Below are 25,473 nucleotides of genomic sequence, written 5' to 3'. Positions count from 1 at the left end.
AAAATTATCCTTAATTTTTTATTAATGTAAAACGCTTTGCAGCAGCAAGCAGACATAGGCGAAACAGCTCGCGCGCCTATTGGTTGCTCTGCAGCAAATGCAGCAGCCTATCGAGAGAGACTCTGCGTGACGTAATGACCAATGGGGGCAATTCGCGCCCATATCGTCACGTCCCGCCAGAAGGGGCGTGGTCTCACCCTATAAATATGCTCGTTAGGCTGATACAAGCTGGTTTTTATCACTGAAGCGAACCAGAGCGTATTCCAAGCACGGCAAGATACGCAGTACTCGTTCCCTCTCTAGAGAGAACCGAGGTTACGTTAGTAACCGAGTACGTTCTCTTACGAGAGTATCTCTCGTACTGCGTAATAGCTTACGCTAGGGGAACACAATGCAACACGCCGTGCTTACAGGGATCCAACACCAAAGTCCCGGGGGCCGAAGCCCAGGGCTCATGTCAGGGCCGGCGCTAGCCATTTGGGTGCCCTAAGCACAAATGCTTGGTGGTGCCCCCCCACTCCCAACCACCCACCCACCCAAGGAATAACAAGCATTCAGAATTTCTTAGTTGGGTTCTCTTTACTTCCAAAATAACTGCTGCAAATAAATCATTTACATTAACAATGGCACCAAATATGAAAAGAAATAAATAATATAAAGGTTAAAATTATAAATACCAAAAACCACCACAATTACTAAAAACACAGATTTGGAACATGAATGATATATGTGTGTACTGTGCATAATTATTTTGTATATATAAATACACATTTGCATGTATGTATTTAAGAAATATTTGTTATTTATATATAAAATATTTAAATTTATATATAATATAAATTATATATAATTATATACAGTATATACATGCAAATATTTCTTAAATATATACATGCATATGTGTGTGTATTTATATAATATATTCATATAAACATTTTATGTACTGTGTATAATTATTTTGTATATTATACAAAATAATTATACACAGTACAAACACATATATCATGTAGACACAAACTTTTATTTTGGATGCGATTAATCTTTTCCCAGCCCTAATAATTTGACAACTCTGTGAATATGAAAATATACAAACACTGAGATTGTGTTTTTTTTTTTTTTCTAATTGCAGTTTCACCAACAGATGTCGCCCTTGGGCCTTGGCCTATGAACCTCTTGAAAATTATCCGCATAGAACAACAACGAAAAAACGTATCTAAGCGGTCTTCCTCTTCTTCTCAAACAAACTAACTGCATCTTAAACAGCCCAAGTTTCAAAATTCGAGAAACCCCCGGACCCCCGTTAAAATAAAAGATTCAACATGCAGGGCTAAAAAAGCCCCGGATCATTTGCACTACTAGCGACGCCCCCTGGACATGCAATCACGACGCAAGGGCGCCCGCGCTACAAAACTAACATTTTTATTTAAAACATTGTCTACCTGCAAGCGACGCGTGAGTATCATCCCGCTGTCTCTTCTTTTTCCTTTTTTCCGCCCCCAACTCTTGGTGCCTTTTCGAGGCTATGTCTGAGGAGGTCGGTGTCTGCCAAATTTGACATTGATTGAGGCATAATCAAACAGACCACTGGGAGGTGGGGAAGGGGGGGCACCAGAGGGAGACTGTCACAGGAGATTCACCTTTTTCTCGACTAATTTGGTCTAGGCCTATATTACTTTTGTATTGCTTTTGTATATTAACATGCTTTAGACATATTTTATTTGTTATTTCTACTAGTAGCCTATTGTGATGATTTTTCACGACCCAGATTTTTTGGTGCCCCCCCAAGAACTTGGTGCCCTACGCGCAGTGCGTGATGTGCGTGTGCGGAGCGCCGGCCCAGGCTCATGTAGTGCATAATCACCATAAACTCACATAGAGTGGAGGAAGAGAGGCTGGAAGCGTCATTCCCTATAAAAAAGCACCCAGCGGGGCTATTATATGACAATAAAACGCGCAGCCAGGGTGAAAGCTTTCAGCCTGATCTGGGTGACCATACGTGTGTCAACACTCATGAGGGCTGCAGTAAACTCAGCATCTGGGCCGCACAGCGGGGCAGATAGCACTGAATTTTAGACCGCCAAAAGCTTAGCTTGTAAGGCGGGTACCTCCAGGTTATAGTATTTTATAAATGTAGACGGCGAGGCCCAGCCCGCGGCCGTACAGATATCTTGCAGGGAAACCCCGCTTGACCATGCCCACGAAGAGGCCACGCCTCTCGTGGAGTGCGCCCTGACACCCAAGGGGCACTGTAGGCCCTTCGCAGAGTAAGCGAGCGCAATGGCATCCACTATCCATCTGGAGTCCCTTGGAACGCCCGCCAAACAAAACAAAAAGCTGCTCCGTCTGTCTGAAAACAGACGAGCGTGACACATAAGCTCTCAATGCCCTGACGGGGCAAAGGAGACTCGCATCCTCCTCCTCACTGAGAACCGGAAGGGCGGACAGGGAAATTACCTGGGCCCTGAACGGTGTATTGAGGGATTTCGGGACATACCCGTGCTTTGGTTTGAGAATGACCTTCGAGTCATTAGGCCCAAACTCCATACACGACGCGCTTACTGAAAGCGCCTGTAAGTCCCCTATGCGCTTCACTGAAGCGAGAGCCATGAGAAACACTGTTTTGAACGACAGGTGTTTCATGTCCACCAGCTGGATTGGCTCGAACGGGGCGCCTTTCATGGCCTCCAGGACCGTGGAAAGGTCCCACGTCGGGACTGAAGGGGGCCTGGGAGGGTTCCGCCTCCGAGCTCCCCTAAGGAAACGCACGACTAAGTCGTTTTTCCCCAGCGACTGGCCAGACACCGGTTTTGCAAACGTTGCTATGGCCGCCACATATACTTTGAGCGTGGATGGGGTCCTGCCCTTATCCAGTAGCTCTTGAAGGAAGGAAAGCACTTCCGAAACCCCGCATTCCACAGGTGAAAAGCTCTGGGCTTGACACCATGCAGAGAAAACAGACCATTTCGAGGAGTAGAGCCGCCTGGTAGACGGAGCTCTAGCCTGCGCGATCGTGTTTAACACTCCTTCTGGGAGGCTAGCGGGTACCCGTTGACGGCCCATGCGTGCAGGGACCACAACTCCGGGCGAGGGTGCCAAATCGAGCCCTCCGCCTGAGAGAGGAGGTCTCTCCTCAACGGTACAGGCCATGGGGCAGTGCTGGTCAGCTGCATCAGGGCAGGGAACCACGTCTGGTTTGTCCAGAGCGGAGCTACGAGCAGCACTGGGCATCCGTTCTCCCTGATTCGTTCCAACACCTGAGGCAGGAGCGAGACAGGAGGAAAAGCATATAGGGGGCAGCGGGGCCAAACATGAGCCAGCGTGTCCTTGCTTTTCGAGAAAAACTCCGGGCAATGAGCGTTTTCGTGGGACGCGAATAGGTCCACCTGTGCTCTGCCGAACGTTTTCCACAGCAGCTGGACCGTCTGCGGGTGCAGCGACCATTCTCCTGCTGGAACATTGTTCCTGGACAGTCTGTCTGGTCCCACATTCAGGTGACCAGGCACGTGCGCTGCTCTCAGTGAGAGCAGGTTGTGCTGAGCCCAGACCAGGAGGCGTTCCGTCTGCCTGTGAAGGTTTCGTGACCTGACGCCGCCCTGGCGATTTATGTATGCCACCACTGACATGTTGTCCGACCGGACCAAGACGTGGTGGCCTGTTACCTGGGGACAAAAACGCCGTAGCGCTTTGTCGACTGCTATCATCTCCAAGCAGTTTATGTGAAGGAGCTTTTCCCGTTCTGACCACAGGCCAGCTAGCGGTCTGCCCTCGAGCAGCGCTCCCCACCCCGAGGTGGAGGCGTCCGTAGACACCACCTTCACACTCGAAGCGGTCCCCAGACTCACACCTGACTGATACCAGTCGGTTATTTTCCAAGGTTCCAGAGCTGAAACACACTGAAGGTCGACCCTGAGGCGAAACAGACCCGCTGTCCATGCCCTGGGTGGACCCGCGCTTTCAGCCACATCTGCAGTGGGCGCATGCGGAGCAAGCCCAACTGGAGTACAGAGGCTGCTGAGGCCATCAGCCCCAGCATTTTCTGAAACCTTTTGAGCGGAACTATCGCGCCGTGGCGGAAGGATTTCACGCCGCGCTGAATATTTAGCACGCGCTCTGGTGACAGGCGTGCTGTCATGGACAGCGAGTCCAACACGGTTCCCAGAAAGGAAATTTTCTGACTGGGAGACAGTGAGCTCTTCGCCCAATTGACTGTGAGGCCCAGCTCCTCGAGGTGCTCGAGTAATGCGGCCCTGTGTTCTATGAGCTCCGATCGTGATCGAGCTAGAATCAGCCAATCGTCCAAGTAGTTCAGGACTCGCATGCCCTGAAGTCTCAGGGGTGCGAGCGCCGTGTCCATGCACTTCGTAAATGTACGAGGTGCTAGGGACAGGCCGAACGGCAGGACTGTGTATTGATATGCCTGGCCCCCGAAGGCGAATCTCAAGAATCGCCTGTGATGGGACGCTATTTGTATTTGGAAATAGGCGTCTTTCAGATCTATCGACATAAACCAGTCCCCGTGGCGCAATTGCGCGAGGATTTTCCTGGTCGTAAGCATCCTGAACTGGCGTTTGACAAGCACTCTGTTCAGCTGTCGTAGATCTAAAATGGGTCTGAGACCCCCATCCTTTTTCGGCACCAGAAAATATCTGCTGTATAGGCCCCCTTCGCTCTGAGCCTGAGATAAAGGTTCTATAGCCCCTTTGCTCAGTAGTTTCGCTATCTCGGCACGAAGTAGATGAGACACCTCGTTTTTCACCGTAGTTTCGACACGCGCCGTATAACGGCGCGGGCGTCGAGCGAATTGTAGCGAATAGCCTCTCTTTATAGTGTTCAGCACCCATTCTGATACCCCGGGAAGCTTTGACCACGCATCTGCGTGAATAACTAGGGGCAGAATGAAATCCGGGCTCTGGTCGCGGCAAAACGGCAGCTCGAGAGCCCGAGCATTCTGGGAACACAACACCGTGTTTACAGCGTTCGAGGCGGGGGGCGCGCTGATCACAGCGGGCGGCCTGACCGCGCTCAGCTTTTTTATGGCAGATTGTGCAGAAAAAGCGAGCGGGGGAGATCCCGTAGGAATCGGCGTGTCTGTGAGAAAATGTGGGCGCGGGGCTGCGGGCACATTTATTACACTGAAAACACTGTCGTTCATGGCCGACTGAATGTGTGTTGGTTTCGTTTTTACAGAAACCAAGGGACACGCAGCATGTAGTGTGAGCGGGCATGGTGACATGGGCGCGTTTACTACATTGTTTGCACAATCGACCTGAGTCGATTTTATTTGTGCTAGCCCTGCACCGTGGCGGGCTGTGTCTGGGTGTGGGAATGGGCACTGGGTGGGCATTCTTACAACACTCATAACACCATCGGCCGTGGCCGGATTGTTTGTGCGAGCCCTGCATTTTTGCGGGCTGTGTTTGTGTGTAGAAATGAGCCCTGGGTTGTAGGCATTTTCAATACACTCATAACACCATCGGCTGTGGCCGGAATACCAGAAAATACACCATTTATGTGATTTATCTGGGTCGCCGTGGGAACAGCATTAGTGTGCAGGCAAGCGGGCATGGTACTGGCTTGCTTACTGCAAAATACACTGGAACAGTCACATTTTCTGGAACTGAACGAGCGAAAATTTCAGTGGAAGTCTGGCCACGGCGAGACTGAAACACCGTCGATTTCCTAGGAGGCTAGGAAGACTTGTGTTGGTTTCGTTTTATAAAAACCGTGGTAGTGTTTGTGGGCACTGGGTTGTGGGCACATTCACTACATTTAATGCACAATTGTGCGAGCCCTGTACCGTGGCGGGCTGTGTTTGTGTGTAGAAATGAACACTGGGCAGTGAGCATTTTATTACACTTATAACACCATCGGCTGTGGCCGGAAAACCAGAAATACAATGATTTTTCTGGGTCGCCATGGAAACGGCCTTTATGTGCAGGCAAGCGGGCCGTGGTACCAGCTTGTTTACTGCAAAATACACTGGAACAGTCGCATTTTCTGGAACTGAACGAGCGAAAAGTTTCGGTGGAAGTCTGGCCGCGGCGAGACTAAATTTTTATCTGCTGCGAGAGCCGGGATCGAACACGGGTCTCTCGCGTGAAAGCTTCAGGTTCCGCCACTGGGCCACAGGGAGAACTACACTAGCGCAAGCAGATAAGAGAGCGTCATCACAGTTTTGTGTGTGTCGGCGTTTGTATGCAGGTGTGCGTGTTATACAACAGGCTCATTGCTGCAATAATGACATTTTCAGCCGCTCAAACTAGGAGCTGAGAAATGTTTGAGAAATGGAGATTAATCCGGCCTCGGCGGGGACTAAAACACACTCTTTTCTCATTTGCCGGTGACGCACGCCCATGGGGGCCAGGGTAGATTTCTTATAACGCAAAGAAAGCTAGCCGCGGTTTTTAGGGCTCGCGGTCTTGATGCTGGCCCGTTACCTTGACGACTCGCGGACAGAAGGCGGAGGTCCACAGAGCTCGCCTGTTGCGCGGCGGTTGCGCGGGCGCCTCCCAATCGAGGCCGATGCTTTCCACGGCCTGAGAGAGCAGACGCATCAGCTCAGTCTCAATGCCGGCTCTCTTACCAGTGGTCTGGCGGGAAACGCTAGCGGAGGGGAGATCCACGGAGCTCGCCCAATCCTCACTATCGGATGCCAGAAGAGAACACGCCTCGGTGGGTTCGTCAAACTCGTGGATGGACGCGGCGGCAGGCGGCGGCCGTTGTCCGTCAGTGAGCGACTCGAGCAAAGCCGGCGAAGCTGGCGGGCGAACCGGCGAGCTTTGGCGGGCTGGAGAAAGCTCGGGAGCGCGCTGGGCGCGGCGCTTCTTGCGGCGCGGCACCACGGCGGGCTGTGGTGAAGGCTCGGAGAATGATGCCAGGCGAGTCCTCAGAGTCACCATGGGCAAAAACTCGCAATGAGGGCATCCGCCGTCAGCGAGCGCGAGAGCCGCGTGATCCTCACCCAGGCAGGAAACACAGATGACGTGCCGGTCTCCATCGCTGAGCGGGGGGCGGCACGAGCCACAGGAAGGCATCTTTAAAAAGACGCAGCTCTTTTTGTGAGAGAAGTGTGAGTCGCGTCAAGTAAGCGAGCAAACACTCTCAACAGAGTAAATACACACAGAGTATAAAAGGATATAGAACGCCGGAAAGCGCAGCAGGTACGGCAGTTGAAGGCGGCGAGGCCAGCGACTCCAGAGCTCGTCCCGCTGAAAGGCTTGCTTCGACGGCGCGGCTTCTCACTCCGGATCCAGCGATGCGTGTGCTTCGCTGAAGAGGTAAAAATCAGCTTGTATCAGCCTAACGAGCATATTTATAGGGTGAGACCACGCCCCTTCTGGCGGGACGTGACGATATGGGCGCGAATTGCCCCCATTGGTCATTACGTCACGCAGAGTCTCTCTCGATAGGCTGCTGCATTTGCTGCAGAGCAACCAATAGGCGCGCGAGCTGTTTCGCCTATGTCTGCTTGCTGCTGCAAAGCGTTTTACATTAATAAAAAATTAAGGATAATTTTTGGCTTCAATATCTCGCGGAAAAGAGTTTTTCCCCTAGCGTAAGCTATTACGCAGTACGAGAGATACTCTCGTAAGAGAACAGAGCGCATGTGGCGGAAGACAAAACTTGTAGTCCATTATAACATCTACAAAGACAGCATCCATGCTTTCAATATGGAACTAGGCAAAGCTAGACAGACTTTCTTCTCGAATATTATAAACAGCAACTTAAACAACACACGCACTCTTTTTGCTACTGTAGAGAGACTGACACACCCCCCAAGCCAGATTCCCAGTGAAATGCTCTCAGACGGCAAGTGCAGTGAGTTTGCTTCTTTCTTCTCTGAGAAAATTAATAATATCAGAAAGGTGATCAGCACATCATTGAGCCGCACTGGGGTCAGACAGATCAGACCACAACCTGAGAATGTAGTTACTATGTCTGATTTCAAAGAAATTGATGGCAAAATTTTGGAAGAAACCGTACAGCACCTTAAAACATCAACCTGCGCCCTTGACTCACTTCCCACATCTTTCTTCAAAAGTGTGTTAAACAGTTTAGAAGCATATCTCCTAAAAGTGGTTAATGCCTCACTTCTTTCTGGTAGTTTTTCAAACTCCCTGAAAACTGCAGTTGTCAAGCCCCTCCTGAAAAAGATCAATCTGGATAAGACCATCTTAAGCAACTATAGACCGATCTCAAATCTTCCTTTCATAGGCAAGAGCATTGAAAAAGTTGTCTTCAATCAGCTGAACAAATTCTTAATCTCGAATGGATACTTTGACAATTTTCAATCTGGTTTCCGATCGCATCACAGCACAGAGAAAGCGCTCATAAAGATAATAAACGATATTCGCTTAAATACTGATACAGGCAAACTATCAGTATTGGTACTACTCGACCTCAGTGCTGCATTTGACACTGTCGATCACGACATACTTCTTGACAGGCTAGAAAACTGGGTGGGGCTTTCTGGGATAGTCCTGAAATGGTTCAGGTCATACTTAGAAGGGAGAGGTTATTATGTGAGTATAGGGGACCAAAAGTCTGAGTGGACATCCATGACTTGCGGAGTCCCCCAAGGCTCAATTCTTGCACCACTCCTATTCAACCTGTATATGCTCCCAATGAGCCAAATAATGAGAAAGAACCGAATCTCTTACCACAGCTATGCAGACGACACACAGCTCTACTTAGCCCTATCACCTAACGACTACAGCCCCATTGACTCCCTGTGCCAATGCATTGATGAAGTAAACAGTTGGATGTGCCAAAACTTTCTTCAGTTAAACAAAGACAAAACTGAAGTCATTGTGTTTGGAAACAAAGATGAAGTTCTCAAGGTGAATGCATACCTTGACGCTAGGGGTCTAACCACTAAAAATCAAGTCAGGAATCTTGGTGTGTCTCTAGAGTCAGACCTTAGTTTCAGTAGTCATGTCAAAGCAATAACTAAATCAGCATACTATCATCGGAAAAATATTGCAAGAATTAGATGCTTTGTTTCCAAACAAGACTTAGAGAAACTTGTGCATGCTTTCATCACCAGCAGGGTGGATTATTGTAATGGACTCCTCACTGGCCTTCCTAAAAAGACCATAAGACAGTTGCAGCTCATACAGAACGCTGCTGCCAGACTTCTGAGCAGGACCAGATAATATGAACATATCACACCAGTCCTCAGGTCTTTACACTGGCTCCAAGTTACATATAGGATTGATTTTAAAGTATTATTACTGGTATATAAATCATTCAATGGGTTAGGACCTCAATATATTGCAGATATGCTCACTGAATATAAACCTAACAGATCACTCAGATCATTAGGATCACATCAGCTAGAAATACCAAGGGTTCACTCTAAGCACGGAGAGTCTGCTTTTAGCTATTATGCCAGCCGCAGCTGGAACCAGCTTCCAGATGAGATCAGATGTGCTCCTACAGTAGTTACATTCAAATCCAGACTCAAAACACATCTGTTTAGCTGTGCATTCACTGAATGAGCACTGTGCCACTGTTCGTCTGACTGTTTTTACTGTACTGTACTTTATTTTATTTTTTATTCTAAACTGTTTTAATTATTCTTATTAGTTTTGATTATTTTAATTTCTTTATTCTAAACTGGTTTAATTATTGTTATTTCTTTAGAATTTTTTTCTTCTTCTATGTAAAGCACTTTGAATTACCATTGTGTATGAAATGTGCTATATAAATAAACTTGCCTTGCCTAAAAACGTGCATTTCGTAATGCACGTTATTGTAATGTGTTTCTTTACTCGTAACATCAAAAAGCAATCTGATCACGTAATGCACATTACTTGTAATTAATTACTTGTTAGATGAAAAAGTAATCTGATTAGGCAATGCATGTTACTTGTAATGCGTTTCTTTACTCGTAACAACAAAAAGTAATCTGATCACGTAATGCACATTACTTGTAATTAATTACTTGTTAGATGAAAAAGTAATCTGATTAGGCAATGCATGTTACTTGTAATACATTATTTTACTGTAACATTAAAACAAATCTGATTATGTAATGCATGTTACTTGTAACATCAAAAAAGTAATCTGAATGCATTATGCCTGCCCCAACACTGCTCATTTCAGATGAGATTGAAAAAAAAACGTATCACTAGGTTTTCTCAGAGGAGGGCTATGCTAGAAATGTGTCCATCTTGAACAATCAGAATTATCAGCTAATAAGGGTAAATTGACATACTGTACTCTGGTACACTGGAGTGGGGTGGAGCATCTGAGTGGTTTCCGCAGTTGTACCTTGACAGGCTGTAGAAAATTCTGATGGAATCACGTCCTCATGTTCTGATATCAAAGATACACGAAGTGCAACTTGTACGAAGGTCAATTGCCAATATTTTGGAATTTTTTAATATATTTTATAGTTTTCACATGATTTGATATAATTGTATTAATTAGTTAGTTAAATACACATACTTTATCTGTTTGATTATTGTATTATGTTTAATACAGTATCTCTTCAGTTTAAACCATAAATGCATGCTGTCCACTCAAGTGGACATCTGAAAATCTCTTTGAAAAATGTGTTTAAAAAAAAATTCAAATCAAATCTTGTTTTTCATGCCCTAAGAGCAATAAAAACACATAGGAAAAAAAATCCTGACTGAGGTTATGATCATTCATGCATGAAAGGGTTAATGGCCAATTCGCATGGGATAAGATATCTCAGTAAAACTAGCAGAAGTGGGAGGGGTAACTCGCGTCACCCTCCTGTCATCATGTGTGTATTACGCTGCTTCCTGATATCACGTACGCAAACACATATAACCTATATTTATATATATATAACAGTTAGGTCCGGTCAAAAGATGTATTAATTAAATTAAGATTGGATTGTGTTGGTAATAGGCACTTACCTAACGCTAAAAGAAGTTTCGTGCCTCTAACAAGTGCTTTCGATCTTCCTTCTGATCTGAATGGTGTGTGGGAAACACTTGAGTTTTGCCACAGACTTTTCCCAGCATCTAGAATGCAACTGAATGCTTTTTCCAGTGTCTCCATACTTAAAAAAACTGCGGAAAACTACTTTTAAACAGGAAATGATGGAATATTTACGTACATATTTACAGCGGGTCTATTCGCGCTGGATTAGTGTTATCTGAGGTCATTTTTCTGGACCTTTTTACAGCAGGTAAAAGTCGCCGTAATCTTTACTGACACTGTCCGTAATGATAACCGAGACGGCACATTCGGACGGGCCAAAAATCACAGAGAAGCTCTGGTAATAATTACTTTACCCCTCATCTCCATGTTAAACTAACCCCGTCCGAATAGGGCTATAGTGTACCTTTAAGTAATAATAAGATAAAACAAAAATAATAGCTGCACCTTGGTGAGAGCTGTGAGGTCCCTCTCTCTCAGTGGCAACCCGTGCAGATGAAGCGTCTTCAGGCTGCTCGACTCACACAGGCACTTCTGCACAGCCTTACACAACTGAAGCGTCATATTCCTGGAATGAATCACAGGAGTCTTCTTCTTATTATGGGCCTTGTAAGAACCTGAGAAGAAAAGACACTCAATCGTAACAAGAGTTTTGAGGATCCAGGGCAGCTTCCTCAAGGAAAACATTTTTATTTAACAAGTTACGTTGCAATTTAAAGGGTTAGTTCACCCCAAAATGAAAACTCTGTCAGTAATTACTCTCCCTCATGTTGTTCAACCCCGTAAGACTTTCGTTCATCTTCGGAACACAAATGAAGATATTTCTGATTAAATCTGAGAGCTGGATCACTCCTCCATAGGCTTCTAAGGGATTGAAACTTGCCGGCCCAGAAAAGTTATTAAAGACATCGTTAAAATAGTCCGAGTGACTACAGTGGCTCAATCTTAAGTTTATCAAGCGACGAGAATACTTTTTGTGCGCAAAAAACAAACAAAAATAACGACTTTATTCAACTATTCATTTCCTTCTCTGTGGGCCTCGAGATAGTTCACGTAGGGTAACAGCGCAGCGCTTCTGGGTTGTACGTCACACGTAGGCTCACTATTGGCCGACGCTGGTCATGTGTGTGTGTGTGTGTGTGTGTGTGTGACGGGGTTGGAACAACATGAGGATTAATAATTACTGACAGAATTGTCATTTTGGGGTGAACTATCCCTTTAATTAAATAATAACTTGTGCTGGCCTGTACATAATATGTGCAGTACAGTTTAATATATTTCCAATAGATGTTTTTTGTAAACACTATAACACATGTGCAACAGACACTCATTGTGCCTTCAGTGTATATTGTGTGGTTGTCTGTTCACTGACTTTGAGCTCCAGTGCTGGTGAGGTGACAGCTCTTGATGGACACATGCTGGAGGTGTTTGTTGATGGCCAGTGCTGACAGTACGGGCTTCCAGTCCGCTAGACTGATGTGATCCGGGTTGAAGTCTAACGTCCCTCGACTCAGGCTGGCCTTCACCGCGCGGACAGGGTTAATTACACCCAACACTGTCTTAAAGGTACAGTAACTAAAAAGTGGGTGTGAAAAATCATAATGTAGGACTCAATATATTGTATAATTAAATGAACGTGTGCAGAACAACGTGCAGAATGTGTCAACTTTCATTTGAATAAATTAAGCCACTTGAAGAATGAATATAATCAGCTAAATAAAATAAGTAATCAGTATATTATCAGTAAATCCACCTGATATAGTAACGTTATACAGAAGACCAGAAGAAAATAAATTCTCCTTTACTCTTCAGATCCTGATAGCTGAAGAAAACATCGATATTAAATACACGTCAAAATAGCGTGTTATCTATCCACGTAATTTGGCCAGGTTATTCCTCAAATCTCTATGATAGATGTAGGCCTATGTATACGTTACCTTTAATAACGAACATGAGTTTTGTTTTGTCTAAACTACATCAAGCGGTTTAAAGCTGATTTGCTGGTTTTATTTATCTGTTAAAATGAGTTAAAGAGGGATTACCTGTTTGTTAGTTCTATTGTCGTGGTTTCCACTCTAGAGACTGATAACTAACCCAGCGTGTCAAAACAAACCGCGGTGGTTTGGAAGGGAAACCGCGTCTCATTCTGCGTGTGAAACTCCATATGCGCATGTGCGATCAGCGCCAGTGGCCGAAGGTACAACAGCGTCACTTAAAGGGGCCACGTCAGGAAAAACAGGATTGTCCTTGCTTTACTGTTGTTGACGATTCAATATAATTAGCTATTCTAAAATCATCATGGTTTTGACATAAGATTAAGAACAATAAGTGCTACCAGGGGCCCGTTTCAATAAGGAAATATGAATGAAACTATTCCAATCCTGATTGGTGTTGCGTCATGACGTAACATGTGACGGCATAACCGGATGCATAAAAGCGACGCCGGCACAAACACACGTTTGCTTCAGCAAGCGCTCTGTGTCAAACTGTCTGTCCTATTTGGTGTTGTTTGTCCCATAAGATTGTCCTAATAATTGCAATATAGAATCTAGTGGCTCGGATCTCGCGTTTGCTGAGGCAGCGTGTAGATTACGGGTCTACTTTGCAATGAAGATTCTGTGACTGGGATCTCGCGTTTGCCGAGGCAGCGCGTAGATTTAAGGTCTGCATTGCAATTCAGAATCTAGTGGCTCGGATCTCGCGTTTGCCGAGGCAGCGTGTAGATTACGGGTCTACTTTGCAATAAAGATTCTGTGACTGGGATCTCGCGTTTGCCGAGGCAGCGCGTAGATTTAAGGTCTGCATTGTAATAAAGAATCTATAGTGACTCAGATCTGGCGTTTGTCGAGGCAGCGCGTAGATTCGGTCTACTTTGCAATAAAGATTCTGTGACTGGGATCTCGCGTTTGCCGAGGCAGCGCGTGGATTTAAGGTCTGCATTGCAATAAAGAATCTATAGTGACTCGGATCTCGCGTTTGTCGAGGCAGCGCGTAGATTCGGTCTACTCTGCAATAAAGATTCTGTGTGGGTGCGACTGTGTGGGTGCGAGGCAAGCACAGTCAGCTCCTGAGGGTGCTGGCTGTGTTCAATGAGAAATATCTCGACGCACACAGCCGTGCGTTTTCGGGTGTTTCAGCCTCGCGCCCGTTGACTTTCTTCTCGAGAGATGAAAGCCAAAATATATTGTGAATGACTCCAATCTCGCGTTGCCGAGGCAGCGCGTAGATTACGGGTCTACAATAAAAGGGACACACAATCTGGGAAATAATACTGTTTGAGTGCGAGGCATTCACAGTCAGCTCCTGAGGGTGCTGGCAGTGTTCATTGAGAAGTATCTCGACGCGTAGGCCTACATAAACCGTGCGCTGTCGGATGTTTCAGCCTCGCACCTGTTGACTTTCTTCTCGAGGGATGAAAGCCAAATATATTGTTACGGCTCGATTCTCGCGTTTGCCGAGGCAGCGTGTAGATTACGAGACTGTAAATAATATTGAAACAGTATTGTTTGGTGATTATGGCTGCATTTAATTCTATGAAATTAAAATGATGGAATATTATCTCACTTTATGAAGTTAGATATTTAATTCAGCCTACCATTATATGATGTTTTATAAACAAGGTTCGGGAGGAGCACGTTCAAATAAATCATTCCAATCAACTCGTCACCAAACTATTACATGTCTACCCTATCAGCACGAGAGGAAGCATATATAAATATCCACTGTCAACTCACCTAGCATTCCTTGACAGTTTCAGCATCCCTCCACCACCCCGACTCCTCACTCCTGGCTCATTCTTCCACAGTCAGGAACGGGGGAGTACTATGGGTTCGGGCCGCATACCGAGCCCGGAGCCCTCTCCTCGGACAGCACGCCAAATATGCATTTATTCTATCTGACATATTTGTAAGTGTGAACTCGTGAACCAGTGTTTATGGCTGCATTTAATTCTGAGGAATTAAAACGATGATCGGCGAACGTCGTGAATCATTTTAAATTTTTCCCTGCCGGGTTTCCGCTTCAGGGTATCGAAAAAAGACGGAAATAGCAGGGCTGTCCTCCCCGTGGAGGGATGAGCGAGAATCGCTCCTCCGCGGAGCCCTCAGGAAATCGATGTTTGTATCCAGCGTCAAGTGCGTTTCGGGACACATCGGTTTTCAGCGAATGCACGCTGCAGTGTCCGCCACAAAGGCTTGCGGCCAGGCAGTGTGCGCATCCACACATCCACGGAAACTGTTTTCGATTATTCCCTGCCGGTCTTCCGCTTCAGGGTGTCGAGAACGAAACCGAAAGAGCCTCCCATCTGGGGAGCCCTCAGGAAATAGTTGTCTGTATCCCGCCATAAGTGCGCTTCGGGACACATCGGTTTCCAGCGAACGCACGCTGCTCTGTCTGCCCCACAGGCTTGCGGCCAGGCAGCACTCGTGTCAGCACATCGAGAATCATTTCGACCAAACCCTGCCAGAGAGCCGCTTCAGGGGATCGAGAACGAATCTCGAACGATACCCGAAGCCAGTCTCGAGAGGCTGGTTCCCTTGGGGTACAGACTGCAGTTCAGTTTCCACCCACCAAAGTTCAACGGGGTGGTCTGGACTGTAGTTGACCCAAAGCAGGGTCGGGTATTGGAACAAGAAGTAAACTCCCTGCTGGTAAAGGAGGCTATAGAACGTATTCCTCCCCCAGACAGGGAGTCTGGGTTTTACAGCCGCTACTTCATAGTTCCCAAGAAGGATGGGGGGTTGCGTCCAATAATAGATCTTAGGCACTTGAATTGGTCTCTGAGGAGGTTCAGGTTCAAGATGCTCACCATCGTGAATCAAATTCAATCCGAGGATTGGTTTGTCACGATAGATCTGAAGGACGCATACTTCCATATTTCCATCCTTCCATGTCACAGGAGGTTCCTGAGGTTCGCTTTCGGAGGCGAAGCGTACCAATATTGGGTTCTTCCCTTCGGCCTAGCTCTCTCCCCTCGCACCTTCACCAAGTGAATGGATGCAGCGCTGGCTCCGCTGAGACTCCAGGGCATCCGTGTACTCAATTACATCGACGACTGGCTAATATTGGCCAGGTCGTGCAAGATGGCAGTTCGGCATCGAGATGTCGTTCTCGCCCACATCAGGTGCCTGGGGCTGAGACTCAACACAAAGAAGAGTGTGTTGATGCCCTCCCAGAGGACTACGTTCCTGGGGGTTATATGGGACTCCACGACGATGCGGGCACAAATGTCTCCCGCACGCGTGGAGTCCATACGGGCGATGGTCTCCAGAGCAAAGCTAGGCCACAACCTCACTGTGAAGCAGTTTCAGAGACTGCTGGGGCTCATGGCAGCAGTGTCCAGTGTCATACCTTTTGGCCTGCTACACATGAGACCCCTACAGTGGTGGTTGGGAGCCAAGGGGTTTTACCCGAGGGGAAATCCGTTCCGTATGTTCAGGGTAACGCGCAGATGCCTTCGTTCTCTTGTCATATGGACGAAAACCTTGGTTCCTGTCCCAGGGACCGGTGCTGGGAGCATCATGTTGCTGGAAAACCGTTTCAACAGATGCCTCCCTCACTGGTTGGGGCGCGGCCATGGACGGCCGCTTTGCCAGGGGTCTGAGGCAGGACCATCATAATTCTTGGCATATAAATTGCCTGGAGATGTTGGCTGTGTTCAGGGCTCTGAGGAGCTTCCACCCAGACGTCAAGGGTTACCATGTCCTGATACAATCGGACAATACATCAGTGGTAGCTTATCTGAACCGACAAGGGGGACTCAGATCGCGCCCTCTATCCAGACTGGCGCATCAGATTATCCTTTGGTCCCAAGGGAAACTATTGTCTATCAGAGCAATGTACGTTCCGGGGGTTCAGAATCAGGGAGCAGACATCCTGTCGAGGCAGGGGCTGAGGCCCGGGGAATGGAGACTTCACCCAGATGTGGTGAAGTTGATATGGGAGAGGTTTGGACCAATGGAAGTGGATCTCTTTGCGTCTCGAGAGACGTCCAACTGTCCACTTTGGTTCTCCCTCACACATCCAGCCCCACTGGGGTTGGATGCCATGGTACATGCCTGGCCGAGGCTACGCCTGTATGCTTTTCCCCCGATCGCTCTGCTCCCGGGAGTCCTGGAGAGGGTCCGTCAGGAGGGCATCAGTCTTCTTCTGGTAGCCCCGCTGTGGCCGGCCCGAGTATGGTTTTCAGACATAATTTCACTCCTGATAGCTCCGCCGTGGCAGATTCCTCTGAGGAGGGATCTGTTGTCTCAGGCGGAGGCCACAATATTCCACCCTCGCCCAGAGCTGTGGAAACTGTGGGTCTGGCCCCTGAGGGGGTTCAGTACCTAAATGCTGGTCTATCAGCCGGAGTGGTTGAAACCATACTTAGCTCTAGGGCTCCGTCTACTAGGAGATTATATGGCCTCAAGTGGAATGTATTTTCCACTTGGTGTAGAGAACATGAGTTAGATGCAGTTAACTGCTTGGTGGCTTCAGTTCTGGAGTTTCTTCAAGATCGTTTCTCTGCCGGTCTCTCCCCTTCCACACTTAAAGTGTACGTGGCTGCCATTGCGGCTTTCCATGCATCACTGAGTGATGGGCCTCTGGGGAGGCACCAGCTGGTCATTCGTTTTCTCCGTGGTACATGGAGGATGAGACCGACGACCAGGTCCAGGGTTCCTGCCTGGGACCTGGTGGTGGTTCTCAAAGGGTTATCCCTGGCCCCCTTCGAACCCCTTCAGTCGGCTTCGCCCAAGGACCTGACGTTCAAGTTGGCTTTTCTTTTAGCTATTACCTCTTTAAAGAGGGTGGGAGATCTTCAAGCCCTGGCAGTAACACCAGCCTGCTTGGAGTTTGCCCCTGGCAGAGTTAAGGCCATTCTGCATCCGAGACCTGGCTATGTGCCTAAGGTGCCTTCTAACTCGGCACGGTCTACGGTCCTGCAGGCATTTCATTCTCCACCTCATGTGTCGGCAGAAGAAGAGAGGCTCTATTTGCTCTGCCCTGTCAGAGCATTGAGCATTTACATCGAGAGGTCCTCTTCGTGGAGGAGGTCGGACCAACTGTTAGTGTGTTTCGGGTCACCTAAGAAGGGGCTCCCTGCATCCAAACAAACCATTAGTAATTGGATTGTTCAGGCTATTGCCTTGGCCTACAAGGTGCGCAGTTTGCCTTCACCTTTGGCCATAAGGGCTCATTCTACCAGAGGCATGGCGTCCTCTAGGGCCCTCCTCTCGGGAGTGCCCCTCCAGGAGATCTGTGAGGCAGCCGGTTGGGCTACCCCGCACACTTTTATCAGGTTTTATAGTCTGCACCTCCCTAGTACGCCTGGCGCACATGTGCTCTCGTCCTAGCTGAGTGCCTGAGATCAGTTTCACTCTAGGGCAGGCCTTTTTTGGTGCGTGGCCTAGTGGTCATTCGTTCCCCAAAGAGTCGTTTTCACGCCCCTCAATGCCTGAGAGCGGCTTGCTTCATCGCTAGGCTAATGTGTGTTTGTGCCGGCGTCACTTTTATGCATCCGGTTATGCCGTCACATGTTACGTCATGACGCAACACCAATCAGGATTGGAATAGTTGCATTCATACTTCAGAGGTGCACGCTAAGGGAGCGTCCCCAAAGAGTCGTTTTCAACGACCCAGTGTCTCGTTCCCTTCTCAGGGAACAAGGGTTATAGTCATAACCCGAGACGTTTTCGGTTACAGAACAGCTTAAATGAGTAAGTTCAATCAACTCTAAGTTGACTGACTCTGAGTTAAGCGCGTGCACCACAACTATAAAAAGCCATTATCAATGGAGCGCAGATATTATGTGTCACCATGGTAACAGCGCCAGACAAAAAGAGGTCTGCATATTTCTCCCCAGCAGTACGCAAAAAATAAAATAAAAATTAAGTAACACGGCAGCAGCGGCGATCGAGAGAGTTAGTTTGGGAGAAAATAGTTGCTCGAATCAATGCGTAAGTTTACATTTTAATTACGGTTATACAGTATTGGGTGTAACCAAGTAATCTAAATACTGTCCTTTTGGGAAAGGGATTACTCTTAATTCTTCTGTAATATAAAGTAAAATATGATGTCATTGCATTAAATACTGCATAGACTATAGAACAATTCTGTTTAAAACAATAGTGGATTTAGCATAACATTTTTAAAAGGTATATTTTTAATGTAACCTTCACTCTACACACTTTGGTCAATTCAAGAATAGTTCATGCAATTGTATATTGTTAATTTGAAAGCATTAAAAGTGCAGTTTTGTTTCTTTTTGTATTGTTCAAGTGGTTGAGGTTGATATGGGATTTAGAAAGTAATTAGTAATAAATAGACCAATACTTTCTGGAGGTAGTACACTAACTTGATGAACCACGTTAGCCATTTTCACCTGAGCTATAACGCCTGCTCTAGAGTAAGATGAGCTCCAGCGTCACCCGAATCCGCAGCCAAAAACATCATCCACCCGCCCTAATAATGCTCTCTGATTTAAGTGTCCGCACCCGATGGTCAAATTACAATTATTCTGTGTTGTTACGCGTGATTATAAATGGATGATCGTCACCTTCAACAGCGGACTCGGCGACGGTTGATGCGCACATCTCCAGGGTAACATTATACACTGATGAATGAGCGCTGCTTTTAAATGAACATTTCTTTAAAACAAAATTGATTTGACAGAATTTCATTTTCTTAATGGCATAAACAGGCTTTACTCCCTTGAAACTTAAACTGGAATGTCACTTTTTCTGTCACTGTGACTTCCAGAACAGGCGAACACTCACACGCGCGCGCGCACGCACATAGCTTTTGAAGTAAAATTGAAAAGTGAAGATACAGTGCATCGTAATGCATCGTAATAACTGAACTGAATTGATGACATGATAATCGTAATTGAACCGTACCGTGAGACCAGTTTAGGTTCACACCCCTAGTTCGATAAGACGTGAAAGATAACTTAGTTTAATACTCACGTGATGCTCCATTTGACATCCAGCTTTCTGTGCGCGAGCTTCGGGTGTAGGCGCTCTGAAATCTATATATCAGAAGTTTAGACTGATAAGGCTTTAAAACGCATGCAGATAATAAACTGCAATGTGAACAAAATAGAGATCAATCAACACCAAACAGATGTTTTTAGTTTTTGTCAGAGTATCTGTGGCACGAGCTGCACAGGCTCCGCCCTCTTCTGGAAAGTGGGTGGGATCAAGCAGCTCATTTACATTTAAAGATACATGCACAAAAACGGCATGTTGCAAAAATGGGCATTTACAACATGATGTAATAAATTATCTGTAGTGTATTTTGAGCTGAAACTTCATAGACACATTCTGGGGACACCTGAGACTTATATTACATCTGGTAAAAAGGGGCATAATAGGTCCACTTTAAAGAAATTAATATATTTTTAATTCAGCAAGGGTGCATTAATTTGGTAAGTGACAGTAAAGACTACAAATGTTATAGAAGGTTTCTATTTCAAATAAATGCTGTTCTTTTGAACTTTCTATTCATTAGAGGATCATGAAAAAGTGTTTCCAACAAAATATGGAAACATTTCAGGCATGATCTACGGTTTCCACAGAATTCTGAAGGATCATGTGACACTGAAGACTGGAGTAATGATGCTGCAAGAGTTCAGATTTGATCACAGGAATACAATACAGTTTACTATATATTCACATAGAAAACAGTTACTTTATATTTTAATAATATTTCACAGTTCTTACTGTATTTTTGATCAAATAAATGCAGCCTTGGTGAGCAGAAGAGACTTCTTTCAAAAACATAAACATTTTTATTCTGATTGAAGTCCTAACTAATAAGGAGAGTAATACATTTGAAAAAAAGAAAGAATAATAATCATTAATCTCACATGGAAGATAATCTTACCAACCCCAAACTTTTGAATGATAGTGTATTTATTGTTTTATTTATCGCTGAAGACATTCCCCAGCCTCATTCCCAACCCGAAGTGCCTCTAACTCCAGTTGGCTTGTGTCGTTACTCCCAAACGTTACAGGAGCCTCTTGAGTTTGAGGCCCCGGAGCAGAGCCGGATGTCCTCGGACCCCTCGAGCCGTCAGAGGGCCAGCGGAGGCTCTCGCTCAGCAAGTTCAGTCAGTCTTCAGTCCAAAGGCTCACGGTCCTCTCGGGCGAACGGGTCCGTGTGCTCGGATCGGTCTCTGTCGGGTGCTGCTGGATTGGTTGGGTTCTAGAGCTTGGTTAACTTTGAGCTTCTCCGGTTTGTAAGGAAAAAATGATGTGGACGTCGAAGATCTCAAAAATCGAAATTTATTACAGAAAAGTAGTAACAAAATACAAACAGTACTTCGGATTCAGCGGAGTCAAACAGAATCCCGAACTTATCCCAGCGTAAACAATTTATACCGTATTACATCCGTCTTCCCCCTCAGCATGTAAATGAAGCTCTCTTTTAAATGTAAATTGAGAATAACAAATTCGTCTTCTCTCTCAGCGTGGAGCTGAAAATCTGTATTAAATGTAAATTGAAGAGAACAACAAAAGTGGTACCTCTGTGTCCATGTCTTTGATATTCTTTCAAGTAAGAACGGCCAAATGTTTAAAGTGATACGGCCACATGTTTAAGGTGATAACATCTCTTTGAAGCTCCCTAATCAAGATGGTTCTTGAATACCCGCTGTCATTCCCACGCTATAGGTAATAAACGTGACTCTGTGATACTTTTAAGATTGTAAGGAATTAATTCTATGATAAATAAGCTCTTTTAAGTGAAGGAACATTTCAATACATCTATATTGGAGTGGAAGTTGGATCGGAGCAGACTATAATTTCTTACAGACCCCCCTTTGATGCTCTTGGCCCATAAGTAGCATCACATCCACTCCCTTTTCCTAAATAACACCTCCCTTTCCTGGTGGGCAAGTGCCCAGTGGCGGTGGCATCCTGGCTTAGGTTGTCCCCCTATGGCCATCGGAGAATCTTACCCGTCATAGGAATGACACCTCATGCACACTGGTTACAGCTCTACTTCACTTGAGCAGAATTATCATAGTTGGTGTTAAGAAATTATTATTAGGGCCCAAGCCTTGAAAAGGCGAAGGCCCTATTGTTTTCCTAAGGATTATTCTTTATTAGGGCCCAAGCCTTGAAAAGGCGAAGGCCCTATTAGGGCCCAAGCCTTGAAAAGGCGAAGGCCCTATTGTTTTCCTAAGGATTATTATTATTAGGGCCCAAGCCTTGAAAAGGCGAAGGCCCTATTGTTTTCCTTAGGATTATTATTATTATTAGGGCCCAAGCCCAAAGGGCGAAGGCCCTATTGTTTTCCTTAGGATTATTTATTATTATTATTAGGGCCCAAGCCCAAAGGGCGAAGGCCCTATTGTTTTCCTTAGGATTATTAGGGCCCAAGCCTTGAAAAGGCGAAGGCCCTATTGTTTTCCTAAGGATTATTATTTATTAGGGCCCAAGCCCTGAAAGGGCGAAGGCCCTATTGTTTTCCTTAGGATTATTATTTTTTTTTTTCTCTTTTATTTTTCTTACGACTATTCGGGCACTTTTGGGGCTCTTAACGTGCACGAAAACTCTTGAAACTTTGCACACGGGTCAGAACCCGTGGCCATCAGGGCCGGGCTGAAGATGGTACCCGGGCGTGGCAGGGGGGCTCGACAGCGCCCCCTGGAACGGGGTCCGAAAACTTGGTCCATAAATCAAACACGCTTGCATGTAAGAATATGAAACTCGGTACACATATAGATCTCATCGGTTCATATATACTTCATGCTCTTACTTTTTACCCCAGCCCAACAGGAAGTCGGCTATTTAGGGTTGTTTGTAAAACGCATGCAATGGAATTTAAAGTACTTCTCCTAGAGAATTCAAAGAAATGCTATGAAACTCGGTCAGCATGAAGTGAAGACATTGAGGATGAAAAATTGCCAGCGGATTTTTGATATCTCGAACGGTTTGGCCATGGCGAGGAAATGAAATTATCGCGAGAAACGTGAAACAGGAAGTGTGTTATAACTTCAGCATACATTAACTGATCTTAATGAAACTTCAGCAGTGTGTTCGTTGTAAGAGGACGATCACATGGATGTGACTATTGTGAGTCAAAGTTATAGCGCCACCAACTGGCAGCAGGAAGTGTGTCACTTTCAAAATGCTGTGAAATCACCCTCTTATTTGAACCCAATTTGCTTCAAACTTCATCTGTATAATGTAAACATATGGCAGATGTAGACCTGTGAATGGATTCTTGATATCTTTGATACTGTTGCCGTGGCAACGCATCATACTTTAAAATTCTTTTAGGATGCTTTTGAGACTCTTAGCATGCTTGAAATTGCATGAAACTCGACAGACATGTCACATTTATTAGCCAGTAGACATGTGCAAAGTTTCAGGAACGGACGTGGTGCAGGGGCTCAGTAGCGCCACCTTTTGACAAAAGTGAGAGGGTTAGTTTTATAGTTTTACCTGCAATCATAAAACTCGGTAGGAATATTATTCAGATCAAGCCGGACAACTTTCTAATTTACAGATTTTGGCTCCGAACAAAAGAAAGTCAGATATTTTGGTTTGAATGTGGATGTTTCGGAGTAATCTCTGTCACTCTCTCCCTCTCTCTGCGTACCTCTGTGTCTGTGGGGGGAGGGGGATGTGTCTGTTTGAGTGAGAATGCTTTTAATTATTGTTGTTCAAGGTTTCGGGGGCTTTTGGGGCCCTTAACATCCTCTAAAACTCTTGAAACTTTGCACACGGGTCAGAACCCGCGGCCATCAGGGCCGGGTTGAAGCTGGTACCCGGGCGTGGCAGGGCGGCTCGACAGCGCCCCCTGGACTGGGATTCGAACACTTTTCCATAAGTCAAACACACTTGCATGTAATAATATGAAACTCGGTACACCTTTAGATCACATTGGGTTGAACAACTTTCGTGCTCTAAGTTTTACGACAGTCCAACAGAAAGCCGGCTATTATGGTTTGTTTGGAAACGCATACCCCTGAAATTCGATTTAATTCTCCTTGGGAAGTGATCGGATTCCAACCAAACTCGGTCAGCATGAAGTCAAGACATTGAGGATGCTAAATTCCAGACGGATTTTTGATATCTCGAACGGTTTGGCCGTGGCGAGGAAATGAATTTTATGACTAAAAAAGGACACATAAAGTGTGTTATAACTTTGCTCGTTTTACCTACAGTTACAAAACTTGCCACGGATATTGTTCTCATAAAGCCGATCAATTTTCTAATTTAAAGTCATTAGCTCTGAGCAACAGAAAGTCAGATATTGTAGTTTGAATGGATTTCTTGTGCCCCTGCCATTCTCTCTGTGTGTGTGTGTGTGTGTGTGTGTCTGTGTGGGGAGGGGAGCAGAGGAGAGGGGAGGGGGGGAGGGAGGGAGGGAGGGTTGGTGTCTGTGTTTATGTGTGTGTGTGTGTGTGGCTGGCTGTATGATTTTTCCTGCATTAAAAGATAAAGAAATCTCTAAGTCCTTGTCTTTTCGCATAACAATTTTAGTATTTTTTTTAAATGACAAAATATGCATATAACCCCCATCTTTTAAATGTATAGTTTGCTTTAAATAAAAGTAAGATTGTTTTGGTAATTGAAGCTGAATGAATTTAAAATTCATGTGCTATATTTCAATATATTTGTTTTCCTTAAAATTTTAAAACACTAACCTCATTCTCATCTGAATTACAATTTTTTTTTTCTGTATGAAATAATACTCTAAAAAAGAAACATCAAAAGTGTTTTTAGTAGTGCTGGGCCGTTATCGGCGTTAACGTGCTGCGTTAACGTGAGACTCTTATCGGGCAATAAAAAAAATATCGCCGTTAATCAAAGTTGGGTTGGGATCATAAATAGCTTTTTCGAATATCGTTATATTTTCGCGCAATTCTAATGTATAGTATGACGCCGCGCCTACTGTCACAGATCGCGCAGTAGGGTATTTTCCTGTCAGGGACACAAGGTGTACTTTTACTTTGTTACGTTGGGCGACGTTCCTCTCGTTACTTTAATTTAATGCAATACGTTGTTAAATGAGTTTATTCCAAGCGCGCTGTGTCCTTTGTATGGGCATGAGCGATGCTCATTTACAAATGAATCACTCTTTTGAGTCGATTCTGTTCAAAGACTTCATCAAACAAGTTGTCAGATGATCTGTCTAAATCGGTTCGCGAATCAGTTGATCTGTTCAGTTCCTCGCGCACTGAATCGTCTGAAGCGCTTTCAATTCACACTCGGAGTCGAAACAGGAAGATTTAAGAGCATCAAGAGCGTTGGATGAAGTGGCCGATCTACAGTCTAGTCTAGTGAATGCAAATCTGCAAATGCATCATATTTTTGCCAGCGATGAAGATCTTTATTAGTTGAACATCTTCGTAAGCTGTCTGTGAATGAATGATTCCACAGGACGATACATTCGATTTCATTTCATTCAGGTAATACATTGTGTGTGTATTGCGCGTGTATTGCGCAGTGGCATAATCACACGAATAGTTTACATTGATTGAAACTAATTTGTTTAAAAATGAGGCTATTGCAGTAACAAGGCAGGTTCACATAAAATTCTTATGACATATGATGACATTAT

At 45.5% G+C, this 25,473-nt stretch overlaps 1 protein-coding gene across 1 annotated transcript in view; it reads right to left on the bottom strand.

Moving 5' to 3' along the window:
- LOC130081791 (uncharacterized) overlaps positions 1–15,946 on the bottom strand; it is a 46,715-nt gene extending 30,769 nt beyond the window's left edge. The window contains exons 1-3 of the mRNA XM_056246492.1: positions 15,896–15,946; positions 12,290–12,476; positions 11,365–11,534 (exon numbers count right to left, since the gene is read on the bottom strand). Coding sequence (XP_056102467.1) covers positions 11,365–11,534; positions 12,290–12,476; positions 15,896–15,946 — 408 coding nt within the window. The remainder of the gene's footprint in view (positions 1–11,364; positions 11,535–12,289; positions 12,477–15,895) is intronic.
- Between the last annotated feature and the right edge of the window lie 9,527 nt (positions 15,947–25,473).

Source organism: Rhinichthys klamathensis, unplaced genomic scaffold (assembly GCF_029890125.1).
Source record: "Rhinichthys klamathensis goyatoka isolate OS25496 unplaced genomic scaffold, OSU_Roscu_1.1 h1tg000040l_1, whole genome shotgun sequence".
In the NCBI taxonomy this organism is placed as follows: Eukaryota; Metazoa; Chordata; class Actinopteri; order Cypriniformes; family Leuciscidae; genus Rhinichthys; species Rhinichthys klamathensis.
This window is presented reverse-complemented; position numbering and strand designations above follow the sequence as displayed.